At 44.1% G+C, this 13,657-nt stretch overlaps 1 protein-coding gene across 1 annotated transcript in view; it reads right to left on the reverse strand.

Moving 5' to 3' along the window:
• The window catches only part of FAM171A1 (family with sequence similarity 171 member A1), a 409,935-nt gene that overhangs the window by 35,057 nt on the left and 361,221 nt on the right, over positions 1-13,657 (reverse strand). The window contains exons 6-7 of the mRNA XM_069211592.1: positions 10,666-10,782; positions 588-702 (exon numbers count right to left, since the gene is read on the reverse strand). Of these exons, the coding sequence (XP_069067693.1) occupies positions 588-702; positions 10,666-10,782 (232 nt within the window). The remainder of the gene's footprint in view (positions 1-587; positions 703-10,665; positions 10,783-13,657) is intronic.

Consider the following 13,657-nt stretch of genomic DNA (forward strand, 5'->3'; position numbering starts at 1 on the left):
CTACAAGTTTTCAGTTGTCTATGCATTTTAAAAAATCATTATTGCTTAAAGAGACCAGAATAAATTACCACCTAACATAAATGTTGTTATGTCACAAACACTTTATAACAAATTTAAAAAAGAGACTGACAATAAATCACCATTTGACTGGGCAGCCGACATGCAGGCAAAATACATAGCCAATAGTATTGTTAATGAAATAAAAAGGCCACTTTGAACCAGCTTTATCAATGAAGAGGACAGAACTGCGTGTATACAGATGTGAACGATGTACTTGGGCTTTGTACAGTCACTGAAAGCGAAGGAAGCCAATGAGCATGATGGGTTGACTCACTGCCCCAAAATACATGCATTTGTGAGCGGAAGCAAAATGTGAATATTAATTTCACATACCAATGAAGCTAGCCCATTGACCAATATCCTCGTGTTTGTGTGTATTATGTATGAATTTGTGAAAAAACTATCTGACAAAAAGTTGTCTCAAAGTCTATAACTTATAAATACTGTTCAAGCAAAGATATTTAGAACCATGCAAAATCAGAAATTCTGTCATTAATATAAAAAAAGCACAATAGGAAAAACGTTACCTGCAATAGTACAACAGAAGGCACAGCAAAACCAAAAGTATGAATGCCATTCCTCCTAGGATCGCCAGAAGAAACATTGTGTGGTAGGAAGCAATGTCCTGGGTGACCATGGGACCTAGAAGATGGAAGTGGAGTTAAGCCATCGGCATGGATTAATTACCTCCAAAGAGAAGAAAATGCAGACCATGTGCACAGTTACTCTCTCCCCATATACACAGCACATCATACTTTCCTTAAATTAAATATTTGTATAGGGCACTGTTCGTCAGTTTATTTGCCCCCCTTGGCCCTTAGCTCAAGCTTTAATCTATAGTTTGGAATTAACCAGTGGGGTGTCTCTACTGCTTAGTTCCTACTCCAATAACATTTGCGTGTGGGGGTGATTTAAAGTGCGCGGGTTATCTTTCTGAAGGTGTTCTTTAAGGTGAAGTGGCTCTCAGAGGCTATCAGTTGGTCTCATGCTCCGGCTTGTCAATAGACCCACGACCTTTGCTTGCCTCCTGATGCAATAGTGTACTTTTATAGCCTGCCCACTGAAGAAGACCCTCCCTCCAATTTATCAACCTAGAGCCCCTGGTGACCTTCCAGTGTATAATAATCTACCTTTTTATGAGAACTAGTGCCAGATCTACAAATCTAGTAGTAACTTTACGATGAGCGGGCCTTGGGAATCCTCCCAGTAGACAAGCTAGAGGGGTCTGTGGGATTCCCCCTCTGGGTGACCTCATTAATGCGGTCCACTATTTCTCTCCAACAATCAACCAATATAGGCCAGGACAGACCATATGTAATAACCCGGCACTCTGTTTTGGTTCAGCTCAATCCACACCTACATACGTTTTTCCCTGGGGCAATATGACCCAAACTCAATTATGGTGTATGTCTGAGTTTTATATCCAGGACGGCATTGATAGTAGATTTCAGGACTATCATACCACACTATATGTTACCCAGCCATTGTTGCCCCCCCCCCCCCCGATAGACACTTTTCTGGACCCAATAACTAATAACTCTCCCGACGATTACACAGGAGGAAGTTGATGTTCTGGGAGAGCCTATCTACTTCAGGATGTATGGACAGCTATTAAGGCCATGGCGAGAGGCAACTACCCTGAGACTGATGGCCTTCCAGTAGAATTTTATGAGACCCACATTGAAGACCTAGCACCCAAATTAGACGAGCTATATGTTGCAGCCAAGGAAGCTGAACATCTGACAGCATCCATGAGGAAACCACTAGTAACTCCTTTGCTAAAACCAGGCCACCTCCGAAAGAGGTTAGAGCATATCACCCTCTGTCCATGCTCAATATGGACTATAAAATACTGAGCAGGATCTAGGCTACCTGCCTCTGATCCCCAAACTGATCTATAGTGATCAAGCTGGGTTCATCCTGGGGCGTAATACCGCCCATAATATCCGTAGGCTCCTCTTGATATTAGAAGCAGGCATACCAGGGAAACATACAGCGAAAATTGTGGCAATTAATATAGAGAAGGCCTTTGATAGCCTCCGCAGGAACTTTCTCCATCAGGTACTGGCAAAAATGGGTCTGGGGCCTGGATTTGTCAAATGGACAACCCTCCTGTACTTTATAGCCTATGACTCGAGTTCGCAAGGACAGGTGTATCTCTGAATCCTATAACGTTGTCCGAAGGACCCAACAGGCTTCCACGCTCTCCCCATTGTTATTTGCCATTGCGGTTGAGCCATTGGCCATCGATGCATGCTCTGGAACCTCCTACCTGGAATTAGACATTTGGGGATTTGCTCACTATTCTGCTCTATATGCAGATGACTTGCTCCTGTTCCTGCAAGATGCAGAAGAGGACCTCCTGGGTGCAATACACCTCTTGAACCACTTTGGTAGAACTTTGGGCCCATGTATTAACTGGCAAATGCCCCAATTATTCCCGCTCTGTAGCACTGGGCCTCCACCACAAGACCTTCAAGGCCTCGCCTGGGAAGGGACCTGCTTGAAATATCTGGGGGTTAAGGTGTATTACAACCCTTTGCAACATCTTCGAAGGTAATATTGGGGCAGCCGTTAGAGGGCTTTGCATGAGTGTGGCTTTCTGGAAACCCTTGCTACTGTCGGAGATGGGGAGAATTGTGGTGACACTTCCACAGCTGCTGTTTTTGTTTTCTTTTCACACTGTCCACCATTATTCCCCAGCAGGTTTTACGAGACCTGGATTCACTACTGACCGAGCTGCTGTGGGGAGCCAGGGGTCACAGAATAGCACTGGCCAAACTGTAGTGGTCCACAGAAGAGGGGGGTCTGGTGGTCCCAGACTTTAGGGCCTACTATCTGGCGGCACAGATCCAGTGGTTCACACTGTATATTCATTTGCAAGCGGGGACTGAGGAGACTGGCACAGAGGGAGTGCCAGATCTCCACATACAATACCAGATACCTTTACGCCCCGGGTGCCCACTGTGGGAAAATACAGTGGACTTGCAAGATGCCCCACATTGTTGGCGGCACTCCCTACAGCACCCTCATACCAGTAGGCCATACTCGCCAGATCTTTCACTGAGTGGACTGAAACAGATGAACCTGGGCAGCGTGGGGAGGCCTTTCCGAATCGTCTGCATTTGGGGTGACTCATATTAGTGCACGCTACTGGAATGGAGAACTCCTAACCTTTGATGACCTCTCTACTACAGTTGTTCCCAACCTGTGGTCCGCGGACCCCCAGGGGTCTGTGACACATTCCCAGGGGGGGCCGCAGGCCTGGGCTAGGAGAAAGGCACTTCGCCAGTGGGGCCTGTGACAAACACATGCGTTGTGTTTTTATATTTATTACTTCCTTTGTTCAGCAGTTTAAAAGCACTACAAAGCTCCTTTACAACAAAAATAAAAGTGTCAAGAGAACTCTATTGATGAATGTACCTGCTGGAGAGGAATGAGAGTTTTGGGCAGTGGCAGTTTTGACTCAAAGGTAGCGCAAATGATTAATATGCCTGCTGCAAAGAACGTGTATCATGCAAAGAACAGTATTTTATGTGCATGGCACAGTGGGTTACTGCTTTTGTCACATATATTTTTTTTTTTTTACTGTGCAGTTCTTAATAATAATCTAGCACAGTGAGCTATGAACTGCCGTTAAAGAGCTACATGCAAACCGCATGGCACAAATTAGAAAGTTGTTTTTTTCCCCTAGTCTCATTTTCCTTGTGCTGCTAAAAAAAGCTTTGCTTGTGTAGAAATACATTCTTATTACTAACATCCTCGCTAATCACTGTGCTGTGTTCTCAATCGTAAGTTTGTGCTTCACTAGACCAAACACTTTTAGAAAATGCCTACCAGTGTGGATGACATGTGAATCCTACACCTTGAGTCGCCTGTAAAGTGCCCTGACACCATACAGTGGTATGGGAGGTGCTTTAAAACAAATGAAGTACATGTGACGGAGAGACTAGGGAGAGATGAGGCCCCTATGGTTTACTTCCTTTCCCGATCACTCATTTATGTGAAAAAACTTTCTCAGATCTTACATACCTAAAAAAATATCAAAACAGAAATATCTCTGGAAATGTAGAATCTGACTTGAGGATTCACCTTTCCTAAATAAAACCAAACAATGAAACGGTAGTCGCAGAGATGCAGTGCCAACCTTCCCAATAAAATGTTTTAATATTTGCATATTTTTTTCAATATAAAAGAATGATATCTTTAGTAATTTGAGTATTTGTTTGGTGTGTACTGGTTATATTTTTTGCGAATTATTGTTAATGTTTGAAATTTAAATCGTACAAATTGCTGGGGGTCCCCGGCTTCCAGTAATTATTCATTGGGGGTCCTCAGGAGTCATAAGGTTGGGAACCACTGCTCTAATGCATTCAAACTCCTGAGAGGCCATTTCCTACTGCATCGAGCAGTGGTGGCTACCATGCACTCTCTCTGTAACGCCAGCACAAGTGAGCCCCCTCATCATAAATGCTGCCAGTTCCTATGCACCTTAACAAGTCAGTTCAGGGCAGCGACGGGACTATACAAGTCTTACGCTTTGCTATTACTGCGAGGAACTGCGAGAAAGATGGGAGGGAGATGCTGCACATCCATCACTGACTGGGCTAAGATACTTTCGCACAACTACACTGTTTACAGGAAAGCCAGATTTAAACTCACTAACTTTTACTGCTACACATGCCATATCTCACTCCCGGTAGGATTATTCAACTCTTCCGGGTGGAAGAGGCAGCATGCTCTAGATGCTGGGAATAGGGGATGGTGAAGTGGGAGTTGTTAATTGGACCGGGATGAATTGCTTATATCACTGCTCTTCAAGGCTGAATTGTTCATTGATTTCTCACATTGCATTCTAATCTGTTTCCACAGATACCCTATTGTGTCACTCTGCCTGGACGGGTATTGTTTGTATTACCAGAAACTACAATAAAGTTTGTTTGAAAAAATATAACAACGTGAAGTGGCACAAGTCACCTTCCAACAGTGCCTGTGTGAATTGCATGTGTGTAGGTGGTTGTCTGTGTGGTGGTTTGCGGTGGTATCTTGCATGTTTCAGCCTTTCTCCAAACCAGTGTCAGATTTTGTTCAGCTGATGAATGAAATAAATGAAATGAATTAAACATCTTTATTCAATTATAGAACAATAATATTAAGAGAATAATAGCACAATAAAAACCCGTCACACAATAAAATCCCGTAAAATAAAATCCATCCATTATGAGATAAAAACATAAATAACTCTACATATTTAAAATTCATGTCTATACTCCAGGCCAGCACTCTCTTCAAGAACATAAGCAGTGCTATTACCACCACCTCCGTGTTTAATAAATGTAAAAACAAAAGAGTTGGCTTATGCTGTCGAAAGCCACTGGCTTTCAGGATTGGCAGAAAATATCTGCACTGCAAAAGGTTATATGTACAGAACAAAAAAATGTTCTGGGGTCTGTGGCGAACAACCTTTAGAGGGATATACCATAATTGACTTTGGGTCATATTGCCCCTGGGGGAAACATATGTAGGTGAGGATTGAGCCCAACCGAAACATAGCTAAAAGAGACCTATTCCAGGGACACCCAACCTGACTAAGATATGGCTCTTCTGGGACTGCTGCTGTTTTCAGAAGCTCAAGAGAGCAAATGACAAATTTTGCTACATCATTTTTTCTTGCTTCCCTTGCATGCCTCTGGAAGATTTCCTTAACTATCTTCCTATCCCCCTTCGTGATATCCCCTGGCTTATTCAACAAATCTGAACGGCCTATCACCTTGGTAACATAATGGATGTACCTTAACCAAGGGACCTTAAACCCATGCGCACACCCTACACAATCCTCAATGATCTCCCTGTTCAGGGCCGTGGAGTCACTACTCCACAATGACATCCACAATAACAGGGTTAATTTCACCTGGTCCTCAACATAGTCTGGGCCCAGTTCTTCATGGACAAAGAAAGTCGAGCTGTAAAGAACCACACCCAACGGTTTTCTGCAATAACGGTTCTCCCCCATTTGAATGGCTCGGCTATTGCTGACTCGCTATTGCTGACTCGCCCCCCCCCATCGCCCCCTCCCCCAAATGGCAGTGCCATACATCAGCACAGGTAGGCACTTCATTTTATACACCTGTAATAGCGGCACAGCTGGACTGCTCCCCAAAGTAAGCACAAATTTGAACAAAGCACCACACACCTGGCTAAATTGGGCATATCGATTTAGGAGACAGGACTGTCAGTAGTCAACTTGATCGAATATAACTACAAGACAGGGGAAGATGCTACCTTACTTATGTTCTTACCCTGGATGGTTATGCGTCTAGTTTTAAGATTCAGTTTTCCACACACCATGTATTGGATTTTTGTGATGGCTGTGCCTAGACCCAACATCTCTATAAAATATACAAATGAATCAACCAGTAATTTGAGGCCATTTGCAGTATGGGACATGAAAACTGCATCATCTGCATAGAAGAAGGAAAGGACGAGGGTAGATTTTACTCTATGCAGATCTTTACCATTTACAATCAAGAGGTGATTAAGACCGACCACTATTATATCCACAAGAAAAGAATGGGAGCCAATACACAGCCCGTTTGACCTCTTGTGGGAGGTTAAATGTTTCTGTACATTTTCAGCCTCTGTTTAAGAAGTTTAGAATAAGGTTTTATCATGACGTCTTATTGTGCAATAGACCAGATGATACTGATGTAGTCAGCACTGTTGCCTCCTATTTTATGGTCTGCCTGGCACACCTTAAGAAAAGAAGTAATTGAGGGGTGATACACAGTCTCCGCCCGGCAGGCTGGCTATCTTTACATAACTGGTTATGAAATGTTTTATGTATTTGTATCCCTTCTCTCTTTCTTTCCCGTCTCCACAACCTAGAGCCACTGTTATAAATCTCCCACAGCTTTGTTATTTATGTTTAGAGGACGGCTATCAACCAAGGTAATCCTGGTGGAAGGGCAGAGATGGACAAGAGAGAGACCAGAGAACTAACGAGGAAAATTAGCAAAACTTGGCAAAAGAGAATGGTTTTATGTAGTTTGTGCAACCATTATTTGAAGTCTTTTGAGCTCCTGAGCTAGACTAGCCATGGAAATGGGACCCTGGACTCTGAATGATCATCCTCCAAAACAAGCTTGGTGATTTTGGTGGATCTGGAGTAGTGTCGAGACTTAAGACCTAAGTGATCTGGCTGGAAGATAATGCGAGATCAGAGAGGACACTAGTCTGGGGCCCAGTGCGTGATGCATACAGCCTTAAATGTAATTCTCTGTTTGAACGGAAGTCAGTGCAGAGGATGCCTCAAATCTGAGATGTGATCACAGTTCCTCAATCTTGCTACCAGAATTACGACCACAATTTCAAGTTTGAAATTATGGGGAGCTGGAAGGCCCAATTTTGAGGTGTTATCGTAATTTAAGTGGGAGATGATGAAGGAGCTACTCACCTCGACCTGGTCTCCTCCTCCATTCTTAAATGGCAAGATAGTTACTTAAGGGCACCTCAGTGTCAAAAGGACCAAATTAGTAAATTTAAGGAGGATTTGAGGTCCATCGGCTTGGGACTCCACCTACAAACCAAAGCTTCATATCAATTTACTAAGGGATGGACGTTTATGTTAAATAGGGTTGGGGAAAGCACAGATCTTTTTGGAACTCTGCACTTCAGTCCTTGGAATCCAAAGGAAAGAGGGAGACTGAACTGGTTTATGTCTATTCTTGCAGGCCACACGCAGAGTTCCCACTGAGGCGGACCTTCCTGAGATTGTTCATCGTGACAGTGTCATGAACTGTGTCACAATCTGCTGTGAGCAACAGGAAGCCGGAAGGAAAGTCCTGATCACAAGTATTATGGGGCTAGTCCAAAGCTGCCACTAAAGACACCTGTGATGTGTTCTGCTCCGCTCCAAAGCTGAACTCAATCTGATGTGGGGGTCTGATGTCTTCTAACCTGCTTGCTAGACAAATGGGCAGAAAATGCTCCATAGTTTTAGCAAATGAAGGGAGGAGTATATTAGGTCTATAGGTTTCTGTGGCCCAGATTCTTTTCGAAATGTATCACGGAGAATACAACATTGCAGCACAGGCCCTTTAATGTAAGACAAGTTATTGGTTTCGAGTTGGAGGAGGCACCATTATGGGGGGTGAGCAGCAATTTTAAGAAGGACAGGCAGTCTGATTTCAGGTTGCACAATGCTGACAGACTCTAAGCTTGAGATACAGAAGAAACTTGGCTCAGATTGGTTTACTGAGGATCACTGGAATGACCTCAGCTAAGGAGTTGAATCAGCATGTGGAACCAATTTCCTCGTATATATTAGATCATAAACATTAGTGATGTTTGTTCTCAGAAAGGGGAAGACACATGACCAGACTTTTTTTTTTTTTAAAAGAGGCAGCCAAAATGGAGAGGGGCAGAAAAAGTGCAAACTATTTCAAACACTTCGTGTGTTGGATTGAAAGAAAAAGGAAATTAGATGTTAGCAGCACAGTTAGAAGCTTTGGCTGCATGAACCGATATGTGTTAATATACCTTAAATCATTCTCAGCCACACCCCCTGGTGAAGAAACCTTTTTTTTCACTGCACTGATTAGAGTACTGCAGGTCTTTTTGCATCAACATCATTGCCAAATCCCTTCTGTTAAGCGTGTCCTTCATGAAACTCCTTGGTGGACTGTGCTTCAGGTACAAAAGTGTCTCTTGCAGTTTTAGGACTTCTCTTTCAGGGATTTTCTGCCAAGGCTAGAGGACTAGACAGCGTGTGAGGCATTCTTATTCTGTAAACATTGCCGGTCCAGAAGCACAACCACACAATGGGAGCTAAGCGAAGGAAGCCTCAGTGGAGCAAGTCGAAAAGGCAGCCATGGTGGAGTTCATTAGCTGTGTCACCGCTCACCTTGAAAGTTAAACAAAAAACAATGTAGCGACTTCGTGTTTTCATGCCTTAAGGTCCCCGCATAATATTGCTACTCTCACATATAATTCTCTCCATCACCTTTCACTAGGGTAAAGCACTTAGGCTTTGGTTTGGACTCCTGCCTTTCACTTGTCCACCACATGAATAAAATACTAAAAGCAGCCAATCTTCATCACTCTCTCCAAAAAATAATAATCTGCTTTTGCATGACCAAATAAGATTGCCTGCTCATGCTTTGGTTAGATCTTGATTAGTCTGTCAGTATCATTCTAGCTGGGGTGCTCCCATCCTCGCTTACCACACTAAACAGCATGCTGTGCTCCACAGTCATGCTCATATCCTGAACAAGGACGTTTGAGCACATCAATCGAAACTGAAGCAGCTTGCATTGGATTCTCTTCAAAGCAAGAATTACATTTGCCTTGTTTATAAATCAATGCATCTGAATAAGTCCACCCACATGAAAGTAACAATACTGGGTAAATGAAGACTACTCCGAAGTAAACACTCCCTGTATGTAGAAGTGCCATAATTCACAACTGCACAAAATCAATCCTTCACAGATTCTGCAACTGCGCTCTGAAACTCTCATCCTGCCTATCTAAGAGCCAAAGCGTCTCTGCTGTCCATCAAATGACATCTAAAAGTCCACCTCTTTTTTAATGTATTCATTATAACGTAGTGCCATCTTATCCACATCTCGTTAATTTATATCTATGTACCTGGTTTGATTTAATGTAAAATGTCCTAACACCACTTTTCTTACAGGAGCATACTAGAATACAATTGGATCAAATAATAGAACAATCGAAATCAAAGTTTTTGCCAAGATCTTTCAAACATCTGAGCAAGTGGAGTGATCCAAGGAGGAGGTGAAGGGACGGTTAACAGAGACATCTGTAAAGGGGGTATTGCAACCTGAAGACTGTGGTTACCGTTCAGCAATTAAAGGAGAGAATGTAGGTCTCATTCAAGAGAAGAAAGGTTTTTGGAGTCAAAAATGATAGATGAAATTGTGCACAATTAATTGCATGATGTCAGGTCAAACGTATGAGAAAAGAAGCTACTTGTAGTGGTATCCTAGCGGATGTACTGATGGAAAGCATAAAAAGCAAAGCAAGACGCAAGGTGTTGAATGGACTCGAGTTGACTGAGGCTGGACTGCCTACAGAGATCAAAGGTGAAAGTGAGGAAGGATGAATGGATGAAGTATAGGCAAACGGGCACGAATTCCAGAGGAATGAGAGTATTTGGGAAACGGTGTTGATGAAGGTTTGGAAAGAACTGCCACTAATGCAGGCGGATCAAATGCACAGGTTTGTTTTTAATCAGTGCGATGTGAAGGAGAGCACTGTTCTTACAATTGTGAAATATTTGTACTTGTATTGATGCGTGTTTTATGTATTTAGGAAGAAGGTGAGTCATTTATTTTACATAGTTAACTCTTTTATGGATATTCTATGTATCTTCTGATCCATGCAGTATGGTTTGCTCACATTACTTGTACAGTATTTTGACATTCTAAAAAGGGTTCCAAGATCGGGGTTATAGGTCTTCATATCTCCTGACAACTCAGCAACCAGAGTGTTGATGGAGAACCTCTGACGAGGGAACCTGAAGAATTATGTTCTACAACGAGCATTTTCATTTGTCAATTAAACTATTGCTAAAATTCAACTGACCTGGGTTCGAAGGAGACATGGCAGCCACCCAGTATCCCAACTGTGGTGCGATATATGTCCACGTGAGCTGATTCCCTTCTTGTTGGATAAGGCCAAGGCTGCTCTTCAGCCATGTTCCTGCGAAGAAAGAAAACAAAGCCTGGGTTAGGCATTTTGTGAGGATTGCAGCATTCATTATAGTGCAGACCACACTTTATTAAACAGAAAGGAACAAACACTATATGTGCTCTATAGTGAAATGCCGGCTCTGAACCATTTGACAAACCGAGGCCATCAACAAACAACCGTTAAAAACAGGTTTTATTGATTTAAATAATTATTTGAATGTATGAAAAACAAAAATGCGTGGCTTTTCTCATGTAACAGTATACAGTAATGAAACGTTGAATATCTTTTCTTTACTCAATTAGTTCAGTCAGTGTTATCCACTAGGGAGCGCGCACATGAAGTAAATGTATCAACTATTTAAAGTTGCTTCTTCCAACACTATTGAACAAAATTATGACTGGGAGCCAAGAGGGCGCAGCAAATACAAAGCCACTCAAGATGTACAAGTCACTGCTCGAGGCTGCTTGCATCTCAGACAGCAAAAGGCTTTGAACCACCCATCGGAAACAAATTCCGGAGTGGTGGTAATTTGCCTTGACGGGGTTATTCAACCCCTCATTACATATAATCATGGTGTGGTATTTAACTCTGTTTCTATTTGTGGTCACCTGCTATCCACTGGAGGTACAGTCATCGGAGAACGGAGTCATTTAACATCCGGCTGGACACCTACGTAAGCCGACGGCATCAGGTAAACGTGAGTTACGAGATCAGACCTTTCAGAAGCAAATTGGAAATATGGTCGGTAATGAAGCCCTGGGGATGGGTAGTTCTCGATTCTGCCTGAACCCCTTTAAAACTCATCGCATGTGTATTTTTATCCACATTATCTGGAATACATGTTTATTTAATGTACGCATTAAAGAAGCCCGCCACACTCCTAAGCGCCTGGTGCATTGCAATGATTCTGCTCGTCTCTAGACATTTACTGGAATGCAAATCAACACGATGGAGGCTGGGTGTTATGTTGTGGGCTCTAGGCCCACATGCTGTAATGATAAAGGACACGGACACCAGGGTGTAGGTTACTTAACTGGCTACAAGCACGTGCACTCAGGCTCTTTTATTAGCGGGGTCACCTGACCGGTGATGCCTGTGTTGGATGGGAGTGAGGTGGGTGTAAGGTACAGCCCTCTAGGGGTGGCTGGTTAGCAAACACTAGAATGATTCTGGAAGACACTAAATTCCTCCCAAACGTTATTGAAAAACCAAGTACAACCTGTAAACAAAACTAAATAACTGAAACACCAACATCAGTCTCTCGGCCTCGACAGGCTGGTCGCCGGATGGCAGTGGACAGGTGTAGCTGGGAGCACCCAGGCAACTCGGCACAAGTCCATGGTTTAACTAGCTACTGCTGGGCATGAACAATGTGTGGACAGGGTCCAGACTCAGTGACAGCCAGTTGGTTAATTCAGTGTCCACTCACGCACTGTGGACCCTCATGCTGAGGCTGTTGGCGTAAATAGTTAAAACGTGTTCAAACTTGGCACATAAAGAGCGTTGGTGGAGTCCACTGCAAAGATACTTAGACATCCTAACTTCTTGAAGGCCAGTCCCTCGAAGACTGTGAAGGCATCTATGTTGATGTGATGTCCTCCTCTGACGCCCTGGCACGTCCTGATACCTTGTCAGTCGAGGAGTTTCCAGACAACCTCTCATTATGGATTCCTCATTCAGGAATTTCCTTGAGGCCTTTTCAATGGGCTGCCATGGGACCAGCGTGGACTTTACTGGGCTGCGTATGGGCCATCTGTGGGTCGCTGCAGGCTCTCGGACAGGAGCCACGGCCAAGTCATTTGTACAAACCGAAAGGTTGGATGATATGTAGTCAGTGCGCTTGCCAACATGGACCAGTTGCAGGTGGGCTCTCACTCTCTGAGCAACTGGTCGCAGAAAAACACTGTTCTGAGGAGTCCTTGTTCCGGTTTGATTCATAGTGGGTGCAGCCAAACTATAGACAACAACGGTTGTTTCTGAGCACTGAACAGCTGAATCTGGGTGCTGGATTGGTGCTTTGATGGTTTTAATTCTTGTCTTCAGTGTGCTGAGTGTCTGGGCGTTCAATGGCTGCTTCAGACTGCTTGCTCTGTGGCTGGGGTGGGGGTGGCTTTCGTGACAGCGGGTGATTCTACAGCCACTGCTTTGCACTGCTAGCCATCCACTGGGCGAGTGGCTTCAGGCGTGCTGCTCCTGTCCCTTTGTGTCTGGAGGTTGCCCCGTTGAGGTGTGCATGGATTGCTCACCTTATTCCTTCTTCTGCGGGAGACCTCAGGTAATGTTGCATGCCTTTAGGGACAGGGGCACCACACAGTATTTCCTCATATGGTCTTTGAGTCAGTCCACTCCTATCACCAAGCCTACCTGCAGGTGGTAATGCAGTTTGGAAATAAAGGTATGCTTCGCTGCCTGCTTTTACACTTTGCTGCTGTATCAGCCTTCTCCATTTATTGTCCTCAGGCTGGGTGCGATGCAGGGACTTACCCCCAGGTGGCACTGCAGATGCAGGAGTAAGGTACACAGGGGAGGTGCGCCTTCTCTTGTTCAGACTTTTGCTGGCAAGCTCACTGCAGGGACCTTTTCTCTCTCCCATGGTGTTAGCAGGCAGCAGACACCAGGGGGTGTATGGTGCACTCAGCCTCCCTCCTGGCTGTTCATCATGGCCTCGGCTTCTGGTGTAATGAGGGACATGAAGAGGAGTACTTTACTGTCGGGCCTCAGGTGAGTACATTTTTTTTGTTTCATATGCACTGTATGTGGGCTGGGCAGGGGCTCTCAGTGGATATGGCGTCTACTCCTTCCTGGTTTAGAGACACTGGGCACTGGTGTTGCCGCACTGGGCATTCAGACGTGGGGCTGGGGAATGCTGGTGCTTTCTCTAGTG

Source organism: Pleurodeles waltl, chromosome 10 (assembly GCF_031143425.1).
Source record: "Pleurodeles waltl isolate 20211129_DDA chromosome 10, aPleWal1.hap1.20221129, whole genome shotgun sequence".
NCBI lineage: Eukaryota > Metazoa > Chordata > Amphibia > Caudata > Salamandridae > Pleurodeles > Pleurodeles waltl.